We start from the raw sequence: 25,170 nt of genomic DNA on the forward strand, positions 1-25,170 counted from the left end.
GAAATTTAAATAAAAATTATAAATTAGTTTGCAATAATTTACTTTCAAGTAATATGTTAAAAATACACAATTAAAAGTCATCAGATAGATGGGTACATAGATAGATAGATAGTTAATTGGCTATTCAGAACTCTATTTAATGATAAATTTTGTAAAAAAATATATATAATTTAATTGAGTATTATGAGATAAATAAATAAATTAAAATGAGAAGAATTAAATTATAAATGGAAATTAAAATACCAAATTATTGAATGGTATGATTGAGAATAAATACATGTTATTCAATAAATAGTGATAAAATGTATAGAGTTTGATAAATTATTATGTTTGTCTTAGAAATTTTAAGTTAGTTAGTTAGTCAGTTAATAATTAAAAACGGTTTGCGATAAATGAAATTTTATAATTTTTATTTGTTTGCTATAAATCAATTAATACTTGAATCTCCATCATCTAAATCCAAAATCTAAACTTCGTTCTGTTTGGGAAGTTGATCATTTTGTTGTTAAAAGAAATCTGCTTTTTAAAACTATTAATCTTGCTAAATCTTTAATGCTATTTAGTTGAGATGCGAAACTTGCTCTTATTAATTAAATAAATCTTTTTCGTTTTCAAAATCTGCATTTTAAATGCTTGATGGAGAAATGAAGGGTTTTCCATTTTATTGAATATTATTTTCAAAATTATGGAAATTATTATTGTTACCTTTCTGAATTTTATCATCATCAAATAAGTTCATTTCTATGTTAAGAGGAGCCTTTTATTAGGCTTTTCCATTTATGACATCATTCACTTAATTATTTTCATATTAATTGTTAAGTAAATTTAACTAGAGAGATGGATTTTTTTGTTCTTCATGTAAATTTATAGATTTAATATCTCCTTTTTAGCTAGCTTTAAATATCTAGCCAGAGTCTTAAGAGTCTTTTAAATCGCTTTATTAACCTTTATTTTCTACATCATTAGCAAAATTTTACTATCCATAAATAAATTCCTTTCCTTATTATTACTCCTTTTATTATTATTCTTACTCTTATTACTATTATTTAAGTTTTTGCTGTTTTCTTTATTCTTTCAAAAAAGCTAAATAGTCATTGAGTGCAACTGGCAGTAAGCTAATTAGGCTTGCAAAAGTTGAAAGCATAAATAATATGAAAATATTTTTTTCACCAATAGAAGGTATAACTAATTGTATGAGTGCAGCACAGAGACTTCCACTTCCTTCAATCAAACCTGCTATAGTACCTACTGCTTGAGCTTTTCCTTTTAATTTTGGATGTTTTCCAAGGTCTATCATTAGAGGTCCTGAAATAATGTTATAAGGAATACCTTGTAGTGCACCCATGAGAAAGCCAAAGATCATAAAGAGAGCTGCGTATGATTCGTTAAGAGGGATCTGACTGAAACAGAACAAAAATAGAAGTAAAAATAATAAAGAAGGTGGCATCAGAAAAGATCTTTTTTAAAGTTTATCTCCCAGAATACCGCCTGTTATACCTCCACAGAATACTCCTATACTCCAAATGACAAATATAGAAGCACTATATTCTTCTAGTCCATTATCTTAAAGGTATTTAGGGAGCCAAAAGATAAGTCCATAATTCAATGATTTCAAACACATAAACCCTAAAATGAAGAAAGGAACTCCAGGAATCATCAAAGCTTGCTTAATTGTGAGTGTTTTTAATTTTTCATCACCTTATTCTTATGGTTGAATATTATCTTATGCATTAGATATCTGCTCATTATTGTTGTCCTCTCCATAAACTGCTTCTAATTGAGCTATTTAATCTTTTTCTTTACTATAATTTTGCTATTCTATCTAAGACTTGTTACTTTATTCAATGTTAATATCTTGGCTTTTTTATTTATTTTATTAAATTTAAATTTCTTATTTCACATTTTCAGCTCTTTAATCAATAATTTCATCTTTGTTTTAGTTAGCATCGACTATCTTTTCCTAGTTTATCCTCTTGTTAATTGAATAACCTTTCACTCCTGGATTGTTTTCAGCTTTAGCATAGATTACCCCCATTGATATTAAACACAATATTGAATATATGATAAGAGCTCCATACCAACTAATACCCATTCTAAACATCAAAATATCTCCTAGAATTGATCCCATGATGTCTCCAAAATTTTTGCCTCCTGTCCACAAACTTACAATCAAACCTATTAAAAATTAATTTTTCTTAACTCCTAAAAATAGATTTTTATAATAAACATATTCAAAAAATAATTATAGTTTTTCATATGCAAATATTAGAAAAAGTTTTTTAAAAACTATTTTTTAGATGTAACAATAATTTTCCAAATCTTGCATGAATGATGAATTTTACCTCTGTTTTTTTAACTAAACCATACACCAAGAAGCCTCAATAAACATGGAAAGCACATAGATTCAAAGAAACCATTCAATGCTTGGAAAAAACTATAAAGTACTACACTACTTGAACCAGCGATCCTTGAAAAGCAAAGCAATAAAATAGCAGAAGCTGATCCTATCATTCCTAGTGTAATAAAATGCTTAGGACTCCTTTTATCACCTTTTATTAATAATTAAAATTACTAAAAGAAAATTAATGGACAACTTTACCTATTTAACCATTTATTTCAAAACCTATTCCTAAGAATAAAAGGAAAATCATATTTATCACACCTACATCTTAATTACTTAATCCAGTATCATCCTACATATTTTTAGAAGCAAAACTCCATCCAGATCTTATCTCTAAATTATAAATTATTATTTTCAATATAGAAATTGATAAATTTATGATCAAACTAAATTAAATTAAATAAATTACAGTGGAGAGTTGCATAAGCAAAAAACATGTTAAAGAAGAGTTTGATTTGCTCTTGAAAAAGCCCTGGTCGCTTAACTTTGCTAAAGAAAACCTTTACTTTTTATTTAAATGATTCCATTTTTTATTTGTAAGTTTGAAATATGACAACAACACTAACTTTTGGAATTAATAATTAATTAAATAATTTTCTGATAAGTTTTGATATTTATTTAAATAATTAATAAATTTTTTAATATCATCAACTTTCAATGCATAAAATTAATGACACCAAATATTATTTCACTATTTTTAATTTTTTTGATTATTTGCCTGCATGTTTGTTTTACTATAATTTTTCAAAATATCTATTTTTAATATTACTTTAAATCTTATTTTTCTTAGCAAATTATTTATGTATAAAATTTATGATTTCAATTGAACTGTTTTTTCATTTTGATTTATTCACATACACATTCAATTTATCTCTCTCTCTCTAAGTTTCTTAATTATAGTTATTCTTACATATCAAAAACAAGAAATTAAATATTTTCTGAAAAATAAATTATTAGGATTTCTTTTTTTGTATCTAGCTTTGTTTGATTGGTGGGGGTGATTACATTTTTAATAAATGTTAAAAATAAAAGATATCAAAAAGAAAAAAACTGAAAAAACTGAAATAAGCTCTAAAAAGACTTTAATATAATTAATTATCTCTTCTTCGAACGAACGAAGACAATTTAATAAACAAAAACTAATTTATTTGACAGTGGAGAAAAAGAATAGAGTAATGAGCAAGAGAAATAGAAATATTTTGATTTATTCAATAAAAATATTTATAAACTTATATAATTTTATTATTTTGTTAAAATTACTTAGTTATATATTTAGATTTATTAAGTTTTATCATTTTTTTAAGGAATTTTCCTAAGTCATATTTATCTTAATTCTCAATTTACTTTTAATTTGTATAAATAAGATAAACACTTTAATTATTTGATTAAGTAAATAACAACTGTAAGTTAATTGAAAATTTTGTAGATTAATGAATTATGCTAACTAATCATTCAAACTAGAGCTAGATACACTAATTAATAAATCACATTAATTATATTATATAAAATATTTATTAATTGTATACAAAATTAAATTTTAATATTATTGATTAAATAACTAAGTTTAGCAGGATAAAAAGTTAAATTAGTTCGAGTATAATCACAATTTTTTAAGATTTGAACAATAAGATTAAATTATAAGCTTTTAAACCTAAAAATGTATTTTAACTAAAATCGAATTTGCATTTTTGAGTTAAAATTTTATTAGTCTTATGGAGGGAGCTTTGACATAATGAAAGTTAATCTAAATGTTTTTAAATTTATAAATAATATATATCTATCTCAAAGGTTTTAAATATTAATTATTTTAGATGAAATCACTTTTAATTATTAAAAATCCAAAGAAAAAGATAATAAATAAATAAAAAATATTTATTTTAAACCTTTAAGTTTTGGATCATAACTTTCGCTATATTGTAGTTTATAAAATTTTAAATCCCATATTTTTATATTTTAAATATTTATTATAGATGCATATTAAATAAATACCGTATTTTCTTGTATAGATTATACTAATTGTATATGAAGAATAAAAATTTTTTTAAAATGCTTAACTGTTCTACAGTTTTTATATTTTACCAAACTATATCAATGATTTTAAAGAATAGTTTAATTAAAAAGTATTCTTCAAATTATATGTTTATTTATTAAATTAAAAAATCAATAAAATATTTTTAATTATATTTGATAAAATTTAAACTATAATTAATTATCAATATCTAAGTTAAAAGATATTACTTACATATAATAAATAATTAAACTAAAAATATTATTGCTATCTTGGATAATAATTATCTAGTAGGAAATAAATATTTAGTAGAATAATATTTAATTAAAGATTTAGTTTTTAATGAAGAAATTAAAATTTTTAATCAAATATTTAATTTTTAAAGTTAAGGTGTTGATTAAATTATTTCAATAGGTGTAAAAAATAAATAAGATTAGGTATCGATTAAATGAGACCCTTTAATCTTTTAAATAAGGGAAGAATGAAAATGTTAAATAACTTAAATTTTTTTAAAGTAATCCTCACATTTTTTATTCCAAATGTAATAATTTTTTCGCTTAGTATAGATAGATAACTTCCCATCTTCCTTGTTAAAGGCGTGTTATTTCACATTTTTCATAAATTAGTTATGTGGGTCCTAATTTTATGATTGTTAAATATTTTTTTTTGGGAATGATTCTTCTCAATTTATTATAGTAGATCAGTTTCAATATTATCTGATATAAGTTGTAGTGAAATAAAGCTTGAAAAATTTATTCTTATAAGTAGATTTCAATTAAGGATTATTTAGTTTTCCTTTATTGAATTGCTTTTTTCTTTCTTTTTTAATAATTAATTAACATTTTTAATTTAATTAAAGATGATGAGCTTTCTTTTTAATCAGCAAATTGTTTCAAATGTTTGATAAACAATTTTTATGAATATCTATTTTAAAAATAAATACATTTTTTTCTGATAGATTTTTGGATTCTATTTGATATGTGATTTACGATATTAATTTTTTTGATTGTTGTTGAAATGTTGCTTATAAGAGTTAATACAATATGGTTTTGCCTGAATGCTTTATTTGTACTTAGCCTTAGCTGCTATTAATAGCTCTATTTTTTATTCTTCTCTTTAGATTTGGGTTGTTAATTAAGTAAGAATCCTCAGTTGTTTACAAGCAGTTTATTTATTCAATATTATTTAATAAATTTTAGTTTTGATTTTCTTCCTTCAATTATTTTATCTGCTCACCCAGTCGGTAATTAAAAGATTTGGAGGTGTAGGTATAGTATAATAGACAGAGGATACCATTACTCCATCACCCCCATTCATATATATATACCCCTATTTTTATTTCTCTAATGCACTTAATTATGTGAATTTTTATTGATGGTAATTTTTAAAAATATTAATTAATAATTATGTTTGAAATTAAAAATTTATTTTATTTATCAAAATTAATTGAATAGATAAATAGATAAATAAATTAATGACTAATAAATAATTGATAAAAATCCAAAACGAAACAAAGGATAATTATAATACATTTTTACATTTTAAAAAATCACATTTCTATATCTTATATATCTTAGATACTCTCTTATTTACCTTAATGAGGTTATATTGAATTTTATTTATTTTCTATAAGCCTTTTTTTTAGTGATTTAGCTAACATAAATCCTTTAAATCCTAGTTTTATTTGAGCGTTATTATTTATTAAAGCACTGTCATCGTCTTTTATTTCTTCTATACTTTTTTGATCCAATACAATTTGTGAGTTTATTTTTGGCATAGAAGTTTAAGGTATATTTAAAATTGATTGTCTTGAAGGTTATTTTTGGGGAATAAGTCCGCCTTTTAGGCCATTAATTTATGCTATAATGCTTTCTATTTTCATATGCAGAGGAAGCTGTATTAATTCTTATTTTGTATAGGCATCTTTATCTTCGCCATAAGGAACTGGAGAAAGTTTATCAGAAATTCTTCCAAAAGCTTCCACAAACTCAATTAATTGCATTTGCATGTGCCTATCTTTATTTAGTTCATCCACCTAAGTCATGATGCTATCGTTAAAAAATTAATTCAATTCTCTTTCGTTAGTCAATTCGCTGAAAATAGGATATGAAAAAATAAAATCTTTAAATTCTTAACAACACATAACTTTCACATTGGTAAATAACCTTTTTTCCTTATTTCTACTTCCAGCAAACTTTTCATAAATCTTCTTGAAAAACTCCATATTGTTTTTAATCAAAGTATCGCATTATGGAGTCCATAATCTTTTAAATTTCAATTTTAAGATTATTTACTTTTTTAAATTTAATAAAAATATATTTACCTATTTTCTCTCCACTTTTAAGGATCATTTGATGCCATTAAAACCTTCAATAAATCTTCTTCGTTTAATATTTGCTTGAATGCTTCTGAAAAACTAGAAAATGTTTTGTTTTTTACATATTTATCAAAGGCCAATCTTACTAAAACTTCCATAAATTAAAACCTTATCAGAGCTTTATCAGGATTTCTTGGATGCTTTTCTTTCTATGCATTAGTGGCTATGAAATTAAATTCAATATCGCTCGATTTTATAATTTTTCCATCACTAATTTTAGTTTATGAAATTAAATCTTAAAATAGCGAACTAGAAACAGCAAATACTTCTCCATACATGTTCTAGCATGCAAGTTATTTGTAAGTATTTTTTAGAAAAGGGTAAATATCATATAAGACCTATTTTAAATCTTCTTTATCATCTTCACTTCTAACCATTTTAGTCAATTTTGATTAACCCCAATCAAATTCGAAGCAATTTTTCAAATGTAAATAATCATCACTTTTATATTCTGCAAATATACTATTTTTAACATCCCAGCCATTTTTTTTCCAACCCTTCGACTATTCAGATTATCCTAAGAATGGCTTTTAAATTTATCTTATTATACTTCTTATAATTGGATCATAGTTCTCATTTAATACGTTACTTAGCTTCTTTTTGTAAATATAAATAATTTATCCCTCAGGATTTTTGTCAAAATCATCTCCATTTATGTGGGTTTTATATTCTTCTTTTTTCATTTCTGCTTGCTAACTTATTTGCTAGATTAATTCTTCAGCAGATTCTATGTAATCGTTCCCATTTTAATCTAGTCTTTTTGTATTATCTATGTTAACTACATATTTAATATTCCAAATTAAAAGTTTATATCATATTATTTGTGAAATTTATTTTTCAAAATGATTATTTATTGAATGATAAAAAAATTATTATTTTACTTAAATTTTTATGGTCTTGATCATTGTTATTTTATTTATAAATATTCATCAAATACGGAAGAGGAATTATGTAATTTTATATGTCAGTATAATTCACAATTAAAACATTTTAATTCTATTTTTAAGATTCAGTTTTAGGATTAAAAATTTGATTTGCTCTCATAGAAGGCCTCTTGTTATTGCTACTGCCTTAATTTTTATTCATTGGATTTGATGAAGATCTAATTTAGTTGTAGGGTAAAATAGAAATTTGATTTATAAAAGGATTTGAGAAGAAATATGTAATTTGCTAATCAGGTGGACACATTCTATAAATAAAAAATTTAGAGCTATCAACAGGATCTTAATCCATTCGAAAAGGTTCGTAATCTTCAAAACTTAGATGAATATAAACAGGTTCTCTGTCAATTTTATAATTTAGCTTAAATGTGAACTTAACTTCTTTGTACCCATCACAAATCCAACATATTTCACCACTTTTTCCATAACCTTCATCATTTTTTTTATTCTGAGTTTTTGCTTTTGTTTAGTGATTTCTTGCTAATTAAGCTTATTTGTTATTTATTGTTTTGTAGTAAAAGTCTTTGTATATTTCTGAGACATTTTAAAATCCATTGATCCTTATATTCCTCTCTAAAAACCCTCTCCCTTAATCATCTAAAGGGATTTTATTTTCAACAAGAAATCCTCTAGCATTTACTATATAATTACAAGGATTCCCTTCAAAATGCATTCCATATAAATAAAAATTATCTTGCAACTCAACAGAAATCTCAACAGCTTCTTGCTTTTAAAATCTGTTAAAAGATAAATCGAGGTGTTTCATGTTAGACTGCTTGTTATTGCAAATTCTTATCAGCCTTTTACCATAAAATTTTGATGGATCTTGACTTCCACCCAAGCTATTATTTTGTAAGTCCAATACCTTTAAGTTGTAGTTGTTAACTAATCCATCACAAATGCTCTTCAGACTTTCATTCATCAAGCTTTTCAGAATTTATTTAATTTTAAAATAAATATAATTTAATATTAATTTACGTGTTATGTCCTAGATAGAGTTCATCTAAATATTAATTATGTTGCAAAAGCTTTTAAATGTTGTTATTGCATAAATTTGTAATTCTATTATGTGAAAGGTCCAGAACTTTTAAAAAGTTATTTGAAACAGCAGCCTCAAAAATTTTAATAGCTCCAATATCCCCTATCATATTTTTAGATACATTCAGATACTCTAAATTATGAAACGCATTATCTTAAATCAGTTCAGTCACGTATTTTGAGCCAATGTGATTTATTTAATTACAGCTAATATCTAATTATCTGTTTTTATGTTTTTTATTTTAAATATTTGATCAAATATTTATTTGTTATAAAAAAAATATTTTTAGAAATGTTATTTGAAATAAATAAATTTATTTAATTAAAATTTAGAAATCTTTTTCTTTAAAATTTAATAAATAATAAATAAGTGATATTAAATAAATGAAAATATCAAGATTAATTATTTTAAAATAAAATTTTAACACTCCAAATAATTTCCTCCTATTAAAGGCAAAATATGATAAAAGTGTTTGGATTTATCTTCTTTTTTAAAAAAATAAACAAAATTTAGTAGAAAGAATTTTGGAGAATTAATAAAAATTTTATTTTAAAAACTCATAAATTTTATTTGAAATTGAATAACTTTAAAAATTACTTTGTAGAAAGAGGAAGATTCTAAACGATTTTAGCTAGTGATTCGTTATTTATTCTATTGTTTTTAATAAAGACTTGTTTCAGAGATCTTCTTGCCTTTTTTTATTAAAGAATAGCACTTATTATATCTATGTAAGACTTACCCATTTTCAGATTATTTGCATAAAAAGTTTCATTATATTTATCACTTTCTAAGAATTCCTCCATTTCTTTAATTTTTTCTTCATCTTGTAGTCCTTGATAATTTACTCCATTAACTCTTTTTTGTCCTAAATCAGTTTCTAAAGCAGTTTTTTCTGCATTTGATTGTGTTTCTTGTTATAATTATATTCCTTAATTTGGTTGTTAATCGTTTTAATCAGTAGGTACCTCATTATGAGTGCTAACTTATGTTTTTAATTTTATATTTTTATTAGGGATTACATTTTCTTTATAGAACTTTCTTAGGTTAATTGGTAAAATAGCATTTTTTAGCTACTTTTAAATCACAGCAGTTTCCAAATCTATGTTCCTTATTTTTACTCTATCAAATTCGTTTTCTTGAGTAATTTTATCTATTCTTTTCAGTTTTTAATAAAATTTCATTGATGGCTTTTCTTTAAGTAGTCTTTCTTGCTGTATTTCACTTTTAGAGCTTAAAGGGCTCATAAGTTACTCATAATATAGTTTATCTTTAGTATTTTAGAGCAACGATTTTTGTTTAAAAGGTAGTGAAATGTCTGACTTATCATCTATATTTTAATCTTTTTATAGGTCTTAGCTCGTTAAATCATCTTATTCTCCATTTTCTGACTAAGTTTGTTAAGATTATTTATCATTTTGACAAAATGATAGCTTATCATCTTAATACTTTTCTTATGATTATTGTATTTAATCTAATTAAAACTGCTACTGAAGACTCAACCTAGCTTTATCTGTAGTTTGACTTAGCAAGACTGGAGAATGAAAGAGCGAACCTCTTGAAAATGACTCAATATTTTTCTTCAAAAAGGGTAGTTTTTCTTTACTTTTTATAGAAGTAGTTTTGTTATTATCTTATTTATTTATGAAAATAGTTGGCTCTTCTTTATCACTATTAACCTAGTCTTGAATTGAATACTACTTCTCCATCATCATATTTAAATTTTCTGAGTGATTTTCAGTAATAAAAAAATTTTGTTTTGGAGAACTAGGAAAAGACATCTTAGTCAAGTAAGTGTTTGCTGTTGTGTTGACAGCACTAGCTTTTGGTGAAAAATAGCTTTAATTTTAGAAGCCTTAAGTCTATTTTACGAATATGTTTAGCTTAGATTATGACATGTTATTTTTACTTGAATTTTGAATCTGTTCTAATGTGCTACTTGCTAAATTAGCTGTACTGATATCTTCTTAATCGTTGAAGCAAAGGTTGTTTTCTTCTTTAGAAGAAATACCAAACAGCTTATTGATGTTTGAGACATTTGAACTCTAGCTAGTAAAATACTTCTACAATAAATTTGAACTTTTCTAGTTAGAAATAAAGTTGTTATTAAAGGGAGAATTAATACATCTTGGAGTGCTCGAATTAACTTAACTAAAATTATGAATCTGTGAAGTATTTTTTGAACTTTGAAAATAAGATTCTTGAAACATTTTATATTATAACGACATAGGTAATTAGTCTTAAGTCTGATTTTTTTCAATATTCTATGATAAAACTAATTGCCTTTTATTATTGTTAAAGCCTATAGGAATTTATTCAGATTATTAAGGAATTTAGGTAATGCTCCCTTTTCTGCTTGTAACACAGTACTTTTAAAATTACCTTTATAAGTTTGGGCTGTTGATAAGCTGATAAGCATTTTTAGAATCTGAGCTTTGAAGCCTTTATTAACTGTCCATTAGCTACTATCTCTTGCTGAATTAAGAGGTTGTCATTCTGATAACTTTGGAACTAACAGATTTTCTAATTTATAGGTTTTGCTTTGATGGCCATTAAATTTCTTTTTGGTCTGCCAAAAGACTTTGCGTTTAAACAAAAAAATTTTTGGCACTATTTCTACTTTAGCTTCTATCATGAAGGTTAAAGCTGCGCTCATTTTCTTGAAAATTAATTTAATTTTTATAATTCTAAAGAGTGCTGTTTGAGGTGAATATTTGAATTTTTTCATTTGCTTCTTAATCATGATCAGCCAGTTCAGACATCTATTTGCTATCTACTTGATAAAGGTTTCTAATTTCTTTATCCATTTTATAAATTTCAAAAGCTTATTAAAATATTAATAAATTATTTACTATATGTTAGCTTCTTCTACTTTATTAAAGATTATTTTTATTTAGTAATAACTTAGTGGTTGACTTATAATCTATCTATTAAATTAAAAAGTGGGTTAACTCTTTTAAATTAATTAAATTAAATTAATAAGAATTATCGGCATATGTAAGGCTTTGTATTTGCAAACTACTAAACTGTTTGTTGCTTATCAAAATTCAAAATAAGCGATTAATTTGATCTAATTTGTTATTTATTGTTGAATTATCATAACAAACTAGCTTGCTTAAAATTTTATTTTAAATACTGAAACCAAAATAAAATGAATTTAATAAAGAATATTTTGAAAATACAGAAAATAAACACACAAATATTCATTTGAGTTTTATATATAAAAAAAATAATTCAATCTGATAACTTATAAACAGTAGTGGAATCATTAAACTCATCACTACTTACTTAGATTTAATAAATTATATGTCAATTAACAATTAACGATCTTAATCAGAAGGATCTATTTATTTATAATATATATTTTTATATATAAAGAAAATAATATAATGTCAGTCTTTGTAAATATCATCTCCAAAATCTGCTATCACCATAGAATTAGGGTCTTCCATTAAGATAGCTGAAGGAGCATGGATATCTGAAGTATCTCTAGCTTATCTGCTATCAGGTTTAAAGAATCCATTCATGTTGTGCATTTGGGAGCTATGAACAGAATTCTGGTCAAAGTCATTGTTGAAATCAGCTACATTTCCTGAGTGCTGTTATTTATTCTTCTTTGGTTTCTTGTTAGAGGATTGGGCATTGTTGTTACCTTGGATTTCAAGTCTTTACAGATATATTTTTTCCAAACTCTTAAGCTTGTTTATATCTGTTTAAGGAACTTTATATGTAATTACTTAGTTGCTGTTAGAAGGAGAGATGTTGCCCATTCTTGAACCGCCTCCGCTAACTTTACTAGCCATTGGGTTTCCAGTTTTAGAATTAGATGTGTGATACATATTTTGAGTATTTGATCTCATAAAGCCATCTGACTAATCTTAAGAGTTAGGACGAATATTTCTGCTATGGCTGCTATGATAGACATCAGCACCTCTTCCAGTTCTATGGCTACCAACAGGTGAGTCTTTTTATGTCATAGGATCAATATCTTACTACATAAAACCTTATCCACTTCTCATGCCTTGTACGCTTCCTGAAGAAGGTGTCATTAAACCTTAGTGAATAACAGCATGATTAAATGGATTATTTTGAGAGCTCAAATTAGGGTGATTTTTAGAGCTACTGCGAGTTTTGCTTTTAGATTTCTTTTTTCCGCCACCAGCTGATTTAGTGGTTTTAGGATTAGCTATAGATATATTTGAATTACTATTAGCAAGAATAAGAGGAGGACGTTGTTACACGCTTCCTCCCATAAGCTAAGCTTATTATGATGAAAGAAGCTAGTTATTAGGACTTTGAATTACGGATCCCATTTGTATGGATTATATGTCTGGATTTATCATCAAATTATTTCCAGATAATTACTACTAACGCTATATTTATTGTTATAGTTATATTGCAAAAAAGTCTTCTTCGTATCTCTGATTTAATACATTAAAATCTGATGGACTAACTTCATTGTAATTCATATCAGCTTCTTCAGCTGTTCTAACACTTTCGCTTGAGTCATAAATCTATAATAATTAAAAAAAGATATTAAAAATAAAAATAAAAATTTAATTAAAAATAAAATTTACATTTCTATCTATGTCTTAGCTTCCTTGATAGTTTAATCCTTTGGATCTGTTTTGTAAATCCTCTGGGTCATCTTCGTTCTCAACTCCCATAAGACCGCCTTTATTAGATTTTATTCTATCATTATTATAGGGTCCTTTCATTTTCATTTGGTTTGCTAAATCGTATTTGGGTTAAACTTGCTTTTATTCTGCTAAAGGCTCATCGAGATTTTCTTCTATTGGCATGATTCTTTCAACTTTGTTATCATCACTTTATTCATTTTAGTTACCTTTACTACCTCCATTATTCTTATTCTAATTATTATTTTCTTTTTTCTTTTAGCTGTTCTTATTAGCCTAGTTAGGAGGTAAAGCTTAATCTCCATCTACTGGATGAGCAAAATAGAAAAGCATGTTATCATCATCATTTCCTTTTCCCTATAAGAAATAAGATTTTAATTTAAATATTTTAAAAAAGAATTAATAAAAAAATAAATAAATAATTTAATAAAAAATAAATAGTTAAATTGATTACTTTCTTTTAACTTTTTTTAGATTTATTGGATTTTGCAGACTTATTTGAAGTTTAGCTATTTCTCATATTATTTTCTTCATCTGAATTTTGAGATTTTTGTTTTTTAGGAGAGGTGGATTTTTTCATCTTTTTATCTTCAATTTTAGCTAAGGAAGGTGAAATACTTCTTGATCTACTTGGAGAAGTTTTCTTTTTCGACTTGCTTGAAGGAGAATTATTTAAAGTAGAGTTATTTTTAATACTTTATCTGTTTCCTTCAGTTTTTGATGTCTTTTAATTTTCATATAAGTTGCTCTATTTAGGCGAATATGATTGTCTCATCATCATAGCTGCAGCGACAGCAGATGGGTTTGATTGATCACCATTCATAATATCGCTAGGTTTTGAGTACAATCTCTATCTTAATTCTCTATTTTCTTCATCTTCTTCTTAGTTCATATTAACACCTATGCTAACTCCTTCCTAGTTTTAAAGTTAAGAATTATTTGCACCTTTTGTTGAAACACTGTTAAGCATTCCCTAAACATTCTCATTGTAGTATACTGTATGACGAGTATTAGGTTTCTGAGGCACAGGTTCTTCCTCATCTTAGTATTGATTGCCATATTATCCACCACCTGGTGAATTTCTCTTTCCTTTTGATGCTCTTTAATTTTCCATGTTTGACTCTTTAACTAATCCTGACTAGTCAAACATCATCTATCCTTGCCTGTTCTTTAGGTCCATACGCTCATCGTCATCATCTAATTCATCTTCATTAGAATGCTCTTAAATTGGGTTGTATTCTAAATTTTTATTTAAAATAATTTTGAAATGTTTATTTTATTTAATATGATTTACTTGAATAGTCGAATTAAGGAGCTATATGTTTCTTTTCAAAGTGTCTTTTTCCACCGTTAGGTCCAGGTTTATAGCTTTCGTACAAATGATCCTAGATCAAATAAAAAGCTCCATTTTCAGAATTTTTCAGAACATTTTTGTCTATACTAGCATTTGCAGACATTTCACTAGGATCTAGTACTTACTGTAATGGTTTTTGAAGACCTTCGTGGACAGTTACTTTCTTATTCTCTTTGAAATCAACCAGACTTGAATTTGATTCTCCACGATTCATTCTAGCACTATTTTCCAATACTTTAGAGTGCAATCTATCCATGTATGATTAGTCGAATGGTAAGAATCTTTAGCTAAATGTTTGGTTTAAATCAACAGGCTCCTCAAAGAAATCCTTTTTCTTTAGAGAATCCCAAATCATAAAAATAATCATCATAATAGTAACTATCAAGCTATCTAATCCAAGGAAAAATCCTTAGGTTTGCTTAGCGTAAGTATATGTAGCAATGGCTGATGAAATAATAATTAAACTACTGTTCATTAAAACGCTGACAATAGCTAACTTATTGAAAGGTGAGAAAAGATCAATGCTATTTAACTTAGCCTTTTTATTTAAAGATATTCATTTTTAAATAATTTATAAATTGATAATAATAAAAATATTACTTTGAAGAAGCCTTAGTTGAAATACTTTGAGAATATTATTCTTGTAGCCTTAAAACTAATTATCAAAGAAGCATATTTAATTATAGTAAAGCAAACCTTATTTTTATGGTTATTTAAGACCCACTCCATAAAAACTGTATCTGTTTCTATGTATTTTTTCATCATGATAAATTGGATAATATTTATAATATATAAGAATAAGAATCCTAAAAGTGCTAAAACAGCAGCAGCGCTTTACATTCCTGAGTAATCAGAAGCAGTTGCAATGAGTGCTATCCAAGAAATCCATTCAAACAAGGAGCAAAATCCAACAACACAACCAGGAACAAATGTTGCATGATACTCATACTTAGAGAAGTATATAGAAATACAAAAAGCTATTGAAGCTAAGAGCATTGGGAAAGGAACTACCTTATTATCATCTTAAATGTTGCTTACTTTTGAAGAAGTATCTTCTTTACATCCTCCTGAGCCATCAGGAACAGGTAGATTATTTGGACATTAAGATAAGCATTATCCCTAAATATAATAGAAAATTATTTTAAAGTAAATTAAAAAATTGTTATTGTGAATTTATTACAGCCACCATAAAGAAATTAGGGATACAACTTGTGCATATCTAAGACGAAACACACTTAGTGCATACTGATGAGCAAGAGTCTGCTGTATGCTGAGCGTCATTAGGATAAAAACCATCTGTAATTTCACTTTTCGTTATACATTTATTTTGTAACAAATAAAGTGGTGAGCTGCAACTTGTACAATAGCTTGATTAATTTTTGCAAGTATTACAAGAATTTGTGCATACTCCACAAACATAAGTGTTTCCTTACTTTAATAGGTTATAGCCATCTCTTTCACAACTTGTTGTGCAAGTGTTAGCTATAGGATTAAAATAAACAGCTTATCCATTTGAAATTTATACACAAGCACTACAATTGTTTGCGTTTCCAGAGCATTAAGTACATAAAGGATTACAAATACCACATGTACCTGAGTTATCTTTTTTATCATAGTAACTATATATATTTCAAATGATTAATTAATTTATAACTTAAATAAATAAATACCCAGGTGTTTAGCTACAATTTACACAAGAGGATTATCCTGACACAGTAATCAAACCAAATCCAGGTTAACAACTTAAGCAATTAGTGCTTGATCCTTAGCAATTAAGACACTTTGTCTAATCACATTTTTGGCACACTCTATTTGAGTCAGCTTTATTTAAATAATGTTAATCTCAAAACTATAAATAAAAAATAATACAATAATAAGTCGGATTGCAGTTTTATTAGCATGTAGTGTCTTATAATTAGTATGGAGAAACACAACTTTAGCAAGTTGTAGCAGAAGTACAAGTTGCACAGTTACTTTTAAGAATAAATTAAAATGGTATTTAAAATTAACTTTGCTATTAAAATATTTAAATTACTTAATGCATTTTACACACTATGAAGCTCCATTATTATAAGAGATAGTAGGGCAAGTAGAAACACATACATTATTTATTGTGTCGAGCAAATTATAAGTTTATCCGTTAAAGATACTACCAGAGTAGCATGAAGTACAATAATTTTAATTAGAGTTTTAACAATCTTTGCAGAAACTTTTATAAGGTTAGGATGTGTAGCATTAATTGAAATAATTAAGAGAATTTAAACTAAATTAAACTGATTAAATTAAGTAATCACTAGCTGCCTAATCATAAGTTGAGATAGAAGTTAGAATAGGAGTATTACCATTTAAAAATGAGGCATAATTAGGATTAGAAATAGGATTAATTATTAATGTAAAGGTAGTACATGATTGTTAAATACAAGTAATTCTTATTTTACTTGAAGGATTAGTTAATGGAGTAAAAGTAAACATAGAAGCTGGATTACTATTTATTTAAACAGTAGTTGGAAAATTTTAAGATCCTACAATATCAAAATAACCATTCTATGGAATAGCAATATCTAATTAGATTTTGAAACTATAGGTGGCTTGTTATTCAAAATATTGCTTATCGATATTAGTTATAGATACAGAATTTTATGAAAGTGGCTTAACTATATTATCATTCCAAGAGTATGTCTAGGTACATCCTAAGCTTTTTGCTGAAATTCCTGAAATAATTTATAATCCAGTAATTGGTTTTGTACTCCTATAGTTTGTAATTGTTTGGATTTTGAATATAAATTATGCGTTATATCCACTTATATATTAAAAGCTATTGCCTTAGCTTGCTGTTATATCCTATTATATATTTTAAAATAATAAATAAAATAGTAATTGTAAAAAATAATTACGATATAATTATTTGCTGCACCATCATTTGTCTAAGTGGAAGTGAGGCCTTTTAAATTTTTTGAAATTTCTTACACATTTAAATTTGTTACAGCTTATGTGGGATCTAATTGAATTCTCATAAAAAAATTTAAACTTGGATCCATGAAATAATTTGTATTAATAGTAAAAGTATAGTCTGTAGAATCACCATTCTATTTAGATGAACGATTATTTAAAATTTAACCACAGGTAGCAGGTGTATATGCTGCAGTGGATAAAGTAATATCAGAACTCAATTAAGGGTTTCCATTGCTATCATACATTGTTGCCTATTTTTATTTATTTATTTTATAAATTAAAAAATATGATATCTAAAAGTTGAAATTATTTTTTACTTTGAAGACATAATTAGTTTATGTTAAAGGAGGATTATAACCTGTAAAAGTGATAGTAATGGCAGTAGTAACATCAGAAGCTAGTTAGCCTTACCAATAAATATTAGGCTGCTAATTAGTTTATTAATTATTGAATGTTACAGAAGAAGAGGAAAAAGTAATGCTATTTGCTAAATAATTTGGGAAAACTATCTTTAAAGTATTTTAAGCTTTTTATTAGACAGGTAAATTTAATGTAAAGGTATATCCATTTGAGGCCATAGTTTACATTATTTTATTGTCTTTAGGAGCTACTGAAGTTCCAGTAGCAAATGGAGCTGGTGAAATTGTGGTTGAGACAGAACCATTTTCTGTTAAAAAATTATTTGATCCATAGTTAGCTGCTACTTAAATATTACCAGAAGAACCTGTCACCATAGGATTTTACACACTGCAAATACTTACTGAGTAACTAGTTATAGTCTAAGGGGTAGGAAAAGCTATTTATAAAATAACAGTTCCTGAGGTAGAGTCTCTCTTTGTTTCTGTAATCTTGCTCTAATCTATTTAAATGCTACCATTTAGAGTTACTGCATAGCAAGGATTTGCTTTATTAATAAAAATATTTTTTTAAAAATTCAACTTCAATTTAAATTTTATTACTCGCTGTTAAAAATTTATAAGTGTTAGAAGGGAATGTTATAGTTATCTGCATTTAGCTTGAAGTAAATGAATTTGAAGGTATAATATTGAAGTTGTAATTAGAAGACTAGCCTATTTAAAATGGAATACTTCCATCAATACTTAAGGTTTTAAAAACGTTATTATTTAAAGATAGACTGCTATAATTCATTTAGTATTATGGTGTAGGTGTTGATGGATTACTCTATTGTTTAATTTTATAAAATTTAATATAAACAAATTTATCAAAACAGTAAATAATATTTCAAAAAAAAAAAAAAAATCATTTTTAAAGAAAAAATATTTTTAAAATTACACTTAAAGATGAACTGCATATTGCATTTAAATAGAAAGCATATGTATTCTTAGTGTCAAATCCCATGAAAGCGTTAGATATTGTAATTGTTATATCATTTGCTGGTATATATGATCTTGCCAATGTAAAACTTGCCAACATTTGATTACTCGCTGGCTAATTTAATGAAAAAGATCCAGTTAAAGATGGACCTGATGATGCAAACGATATTTAAACAGCTCTGTTGTTATCAGAACTTGCAAAAAGTATGAAATCCATGTTAAAAATAAGATCCAGTCTTGTACCAGTAGCTAATAATGTTGGATTTTAAATTGTTATACTAACTGTTTTATAATTTGCAAGCACTTATCCTGTAGCTTAGCAGTTATTAACGTCAATACAGAATTATATGCTCTTCAAAGTTAATAAACCTGTTTAGGGTTTAAAATTTGTAGGCATGAAAGCAGAACTTGCAATAACAGTACCCTATTCGCAGGCATTTTGTGATTGCATAACTTTAAATTATACATCTGCAAATCCTAATGGATGAAAAGGATAGTTTAGATTATAAAAGAGGATAGTATAGGCTTAATTCTATTTGAAAACGAATTATGAATTTAAGTTAAACTAAAGACAATAATATCTATTTTAACTCAATTAATCAAGGATGCAATTTTAAGTGCTCATAACAGTAGGACCTGTAGGATTAAAAACTGCTCTTGTATATGCCCATATCTATTAAGAAGTAAAAGTGCTGGAAAAATCTAAATTAAATTGCTGTTGATTTATCATGATTTGTAATGAATCAGAGCTTGTGTCAAATTAAGGAGTATAACTTATCTAAATAGGAGCAGAGCTTGATACTACTTATTAAGTTGTTGGAGTCTAGAAAGACATTGACAAAGCTATTAAAAATTTTAAACAATTTAATTTAATATAAATTAAAACAAATACTAAAAAAATTACATGCTGGTCTCGAAGGTGATATGATATAGCTGGTGGTGCAAGTATTTTGTGAGGAACTTGTGAAAGAGTAATTATATTATATATCGTATTATTATGGTGGTTTGATTGATAATGAACTTTTAAAATCAACTTGTATATAAAGAGTCATAAAAGTGTATGTTTTTAATGATGAAATTTGCCAAGGTTATAGAGTTATTGTAGAACCTGATATAGAACAAGGAAAAGTATTAAAAATATCATTTGGGCAGCTAGGTTATTCTTAAATACTGCAACCATTTTAAATAACTCTACAATCATTTATTACTAAACCTTAAAAGAGACTGGAAGTGGCTGTTAATTATTAACTATTATCTGACTATGCAACAAGTACATTTAAAAACTAGTTATATTTAAAAACAAGCTAGACGAAGGTATCACTTCTCTACACAAATTATTTATCTTAAGTGCAATAGGAAGTAACTAGTCTTATATATTGAATAGCTAAAATCAATCTGATGATAAACTTTAGAAAAATCATAATTTAATATCTTAAAACCTTTCAAATTCTTAAAATATTTAGAGTAAAATTATTTTTATCACTAAGGTAATACTTATTTAAAACCTAACTAGATATGATTGCGATTGAATATAACCTAATCCTAATTTTCTTCAGCTCAACTAATGCTTCTAACTTAAATTTTTGTCCCTCTTTAAGTATTTGAAATGTAAAAGTAATGCTAATTTGAATAATTGTATTTTTTTTAGAATTAATTAATTAATTGATTGATATGTATATACAACTTAAATATTAGATATTCATTCAAAATTAATTCAAAACCTTGTAAATCAATTATTTATTCAGAAGATATTAAAATATGTTGATAAACAAAAGGAATTTAACTTTTTGGCAATTTAAATTAAATAAAAATCTTAACTTGACCATTCAATTTTTTTCTTCTAATAAGCTTAATTCTTCGTTAGAAATTATTGTTTACTTTTTTCAGCAAGTGAAAAGAATTCTATTAGTTTTTAAGCATAATTTAAATAATCATTCATTTTTTATTTTATTATTTAGAAAAAACTAACTAAAATCATTTATATGATTGCCAATAAGTTTTTTTTAAGCTTTGAATATTTTTGGAGCACTTTTTTTCAGCATTTTTAGTTTAAATTAGAATCTGTTGTGTGTGAATGGCTTTAATCAAAATAAATCCTTGTAAAGATTACCAAACAAATTATATTAAATATTTGTTTATTTTACTTTTAGTTATACTAATCTTGACCACACAAATTAAATTATCAATTTATTATTTGACAGAAATTTTATTGCATTCAAAAGTTAAATTCAAAATTACAAATATAATAATTCAGACTTTTATCAAACAAACAAAGAGTGATTCCTACAAATATAAAAATATTAAGCATTAACCATAAAATAGTCAATTTTCAAATAAACAATCAAAATCTACACAAATTAAAAATTATTAATCACCAACCTTTTATTGTTATTATAACAAACTATCTTGATATTTTCAAAGTAACTAACTAATCTAATTATTTAGAAACCATTTCAATAATTTTCTGCATTAATCAAAGCTACAGTTGCAGTCCATCCTGTGAATGGATATGCATCAGATCCTTATCCGTTATCATATTTATTATAATTTTCATAAAAAAAGCCTGTTTTTTCCCAATTCTGACACACAGTATTTGAGACATTTTTCCTAAGTTTTGAATAAAGATTAGTTGCCTCTTCATTTTCTTAGTAGTACAAATTTAATCCTCTTAAAACTAAATAATTCATTTATATCCATATTGGATTGGTCCAATAGTTATTGCCTTTTTAAAATTTTTAATAATTTTAGAATAAATTTTTAAAATTTCAAAAAAAATCTATATTTACAAAAAATATTTTTTTAATTTTTAATAATTTTAAAATTTATTTTTTGTTTATCTTTTTAATAAAAATATTTTAAAAATTAAAAAAATGATTTGATATCTGAATGCATTTTAATATTATTTTGCTTTATTTTTTTAAGTAATTCTATTAAAAAAAGCAAAGTAATTTTCTAACTTTATATTACGTAAAAAAATATTTTATATTGAATAAAAATCAAAATATATTAAATTATTTATTTATTTATTTTACCTCTTTTAGAGTAACTATCTGATTTAGATAAACTTCTCAACCCATAATCTGTCCAAAGAAAGTTTTAATCTTAAATTCTTTTCAATAACGTTTGAAGTTGATAGCCATCGTCTTTTACTATGCCAAATGCTAATGGCAAAGTGTTTGGATAACCAAAATGAGGTGAGAACTCAACTGATTTGAGACTTCTATTTGAAGATATTATGTCTTTATAAAGGGAATCTCTGTCATCTAAAAAATATTCCTCTGTCCTTTACAAAATTACTTCCTTTATGCTCAGATAATATTCAAATTTTTTCATGTCTTAATTAAAGAGACTGAACTTTTCCATTATTGATGTAAAGTGATACATCCAACTTTGCAAGTCTATGTGTCCTATTGGCTCATTGAAGGGTTTACCGTTATCGTTTCTTGGATAGTCATCTAATCCACTATTCATAGAAGCGACGTTTCCATCTTGATCCCAAAATTTAAAAACAAAGCTATTTTTTTCAAAGTCATTAAAATTATTAGCGTTTCCTGTAAAAAACTCATCTTTGACCATCTAAGTTTTTAGATACCAATGGTACCATTTTTCCAATTTTGAAAAGTACCCTTCTTAGATTAATTCTTTAGCAATATCCACTTTTTAATAATTATTTATCAATATATTTAATAAACAATTTACTTTAAAAATTTTTAGTAGATTAAATTTTTTACTTTTCAAAATTAAATATTATTTTTTTTATTGAAAAAATGAATAAAATCATTTTATAAAATAATTTAAATTTATTCATAATATTTTACTATGGTCTCTCAAAAAATACTCTATGGCTAATATGAGTGTTGGAGGATTACCATCACGGTTATCTTTTTTGATGAATGCTGGGCAACTGCATAAACCAAAGGCTTCTTCTCCTCTTGATTACTCTCTACAAATCCATCCATCTTCATTCATCGTATCTAACCAGCTTTTTATTACAAAAGCAGAAAGCCTAGGTTAAAACTTACTTGCAACAGCATTATGGAATCCATCATCCCATAAAAAAGGCCATCCAAAGCGAGTCCTTGATGGTGTAAAAGAGAAAATAGATTTAGGTTGAGATTCTATTTGTTAAAATAAAAATAGCTTTGAAATGATCATAATTATATTATTAAATCTTACTTCTTTCCTCTTCCTTTTGAGTATATTATAGATTTCCATATTTATATGTCATTCCTCCCAGTAAATTAGATACAGCAAATACAGTGCAATTGTGTTTATCATTCACTCCTTTAGATTCAATTGACTATTAAAATTGTTTTTCATACTATTTAATAAGCTTCTGTAAAGAATCATCAAATGGATATTAAGATGGTAACTTTTATTAGCTAGCTTTCTTAAATGAATCATAAGAAATATGAATTTTATATTCAAATTCTTGCTAGAAATTGAACTAAATTAAGATAAAATTATTGATTTGCTATCCTGATGTTTCATGATTGTTAAGTGTTCTAGTTTAATATTTAATATTTTCGCTGATTGCTTTTGATACATCCCAATTATTTTCTTGCTTTGGCATAAATAATTAGCTATAACTAATTAAATTTTGGAGCTCGCTGCCTTCAATTAACTTGTTATCTTTCTCTACAGTGAAAACAAATGAACCTAAGAAATTGCTTGAGTCTTTATTTTCAGCTAAACTTTTGTTATTTTCTTTTAGTTAAAATGCTTCAACTGTGATAGAATTTTCATTTTTGATAAATTTGAAGTGGAAGTATTAGCCTTCGTTCCATAAATTTTTATCATCATAAACTTCTTGACTAATACTAAATATTAGGCTTTTGTTTTTTCTGCTAGGTGAAAAATTAGTTGATTTAAAGACTGTGTGCTAGTTTACCCATTTTTGTTTATTTTTATTTGCTTTTTCTTTAATAAATATGCTTTATACCTTAAAGTCATATCTTTAGTCATTTATCAAATATTCAGAAAACCTAGTCCCATCGTTGTATTTAAAATCATAAAAAACTTGATTTTCAAATGCCTTTTTATTATACAAAGTATAAACTTAATTAATTTCCATATCTGGAAAGTAGCTCATGCTCATGCTTAAAGGATTTTTCTTTCTTTAAGAGATATTATAGATTAAATGAGACTTATAATGTCCCCATAAAATGGTATCTTCGTTCACTATTTTGGAGCTAATGAATTTTTGATTATCCTTTTCCTTTTATGTGCTTTAACTTCCTCTAATATTGCCTTATTTTACTTGTGCTTCTACATCATAATCATCATCTTATTCTCCTTCTATTTGCAAGTTATTAACTAAATCCTTTTTATTCCCTTGTTTAGTTTCATCTTTGCTTGTATTTTTTTCATTAACATCTAATTACGAAGAAGCTTTATTCTTCTAATTATCTGCATCATTATTATTTTCTAAATTTTAAATATTTTTCTATGAGCTGTTGCTTTCATCACCTGAATTTTTGCTCATTTAATCTTTTGATTGAGTTTAATTTTCATTTTACATTTAGTTATTATTTTGTTGAATGTTTTCTTTCATGAATTTGTATTTATTTTTATGCTCTTTATTTTTTTTGGTACCCTAATATTTTGAACTAAAACCGAAGGTGAAAACAATAGTAATCACGCATAAAATAAATATTATGACAACAATTTTGTTGATAAAAGGGCCATTTTTCTTTTTTTCTTGTTAAGAAATTATAGTTATATTTTCTGGCTCCTGTTTTCTCTGATTCACATCAGTGTCGTCTGTATTTATTGACGAATACTTATTCATACTTTTAAAATTAAATACAATTTAAAATCTATAATTTGATATATTTATAAGGAATCTTAGCAGAAATATCATCAGTTTTTTAAAAAACTTATATTACGTTTAAATAAATAAAATCAAAAAAATTAAGAAATATTTTTTAACTTTAACTTTAACTTTAAATAAATAAAATATTTATAAAGGAAAAAATTTTATCCATTTTATTCTAATATTAAATTATGTTTTCAATTTAAAAATCATAAAAAATTATCATAAAAAACAGTTTAAATATTTATACAGAAAGTTAAACTAACCTCTATAGCTAATTATTTTAAAATAACAAAAACCTTCATTTCAAAGATA

General features: G+C 25.3%; 4 protein-coding genes across 4 annotated transcripts; all 4 read right to left on the reverse strand. All coding sequences in view use genetic code 6, as the record gives it.

Moving 5' to 3' along the window:
* Positions 1-427: 427 nt before the first annotated feature.
* Positions 428-2,928, reverse strand: TTHERM_00304370 (MFS transporter; the record flags this gene model as incomplete). The annotated part of the gene is made up of 4 exons (XM_001021013.3): positions 428-2,175; positions 2,343-2,549; positions 2,600-2,734; positions 2,811-2,928. 4 exons carry the CDS (start codon positions 2,926-2,928, stop codon positions 428-430), a joined length of 2,208 nt encoding a protein of 735 aa, XP_001021013.2.
* Positions 2,929-5,958: 3,030 nt separating this feature from the next.
* Positions 5,959-11,570, reverse strand: TTHERM_00305390 (hypothetical protein; the record flags this gene model as incomplete). The annotated part of the gene is made up of 5 exons (XM_001021016.2): positions 5,959-6,673; positions 6,733-7,564; positions 7,668-8,653; positions 8,706-8,987; positions 9,364-11,570. 5 exons carry the CDS (start codon positions 11,568-11,570, stop codon positions 5,959-5,961), a joined length of 5,022 nt encoding a protein of 1,673 aa, XP_001021016.2.
* Positions 11,571-12,155: 585 nt separating this feature from the next.
* On the reverse strand, positions 12,156-20,461 carry TTHERM_00305400 (transmembrane protein, putative; the record flags this gene model as incomplete). The annotated part of the gene is made up of 14 exons (XM_001021017.1): positions 12,156-13,277; positions 13,341-13,757; positions 13,855-14,639; positions 14,695-15,292; positions 15,355-15,873; positions 15,935-16,373; positions 16,425-16,575; positions 16,624-16,727; positions 16,790-17,595; positions 17,649-17,957; positions 18,024-18,610; positions 18,666-18,888; positions 19,000-19,883; positions 19,945-20,461. The coding sequence occupies 14 exons, from the start codon at positions 20,459-20,461 to the stop codon at positions 12,156-12,158; spliced, it is 7,461 nt and encodes a 2,486-aa protein (XP_001021017.1).
* A 1,032-nt stretch (positions 20,462-21,493) lies between these two features.
* TTHERM_00305410 (mannosyl-oligosaccharide glucosidase) lies at positions 21,494-24,831 on the reverse strand (the record flags this gene model as incomplete). Its single annotated transcript, XM_001021018.2, has 4 exons — positions 21,494-21,762; positions 22,073-22,696; positions 22,859-23,158; positions 23,217-24,831. 4 exons carry the CDS (start codon positions 24,829-24,831, stop codon positions 21,494-21,496), a joined length of 2,808 nt encoding a protein of 935 aa, XP_001021018.2.
* Positions 24,832-25,170: the final 339 nt, after the last annotated feature.

Source organism: Tetrahymena thermophila (assembly GCF_000189635.1).
Source record: "Tetrahymena thermophila SB210 genomic scaffold scf_8254551, whole genome shotgun sequence".
Lineage (NCBI taxonomy): Eukaryota > Ciliophora > Oligohymenophorea > Hymenostomatida > Tetrahymenidae > Tetrahymena > Tetrahymena thermophila.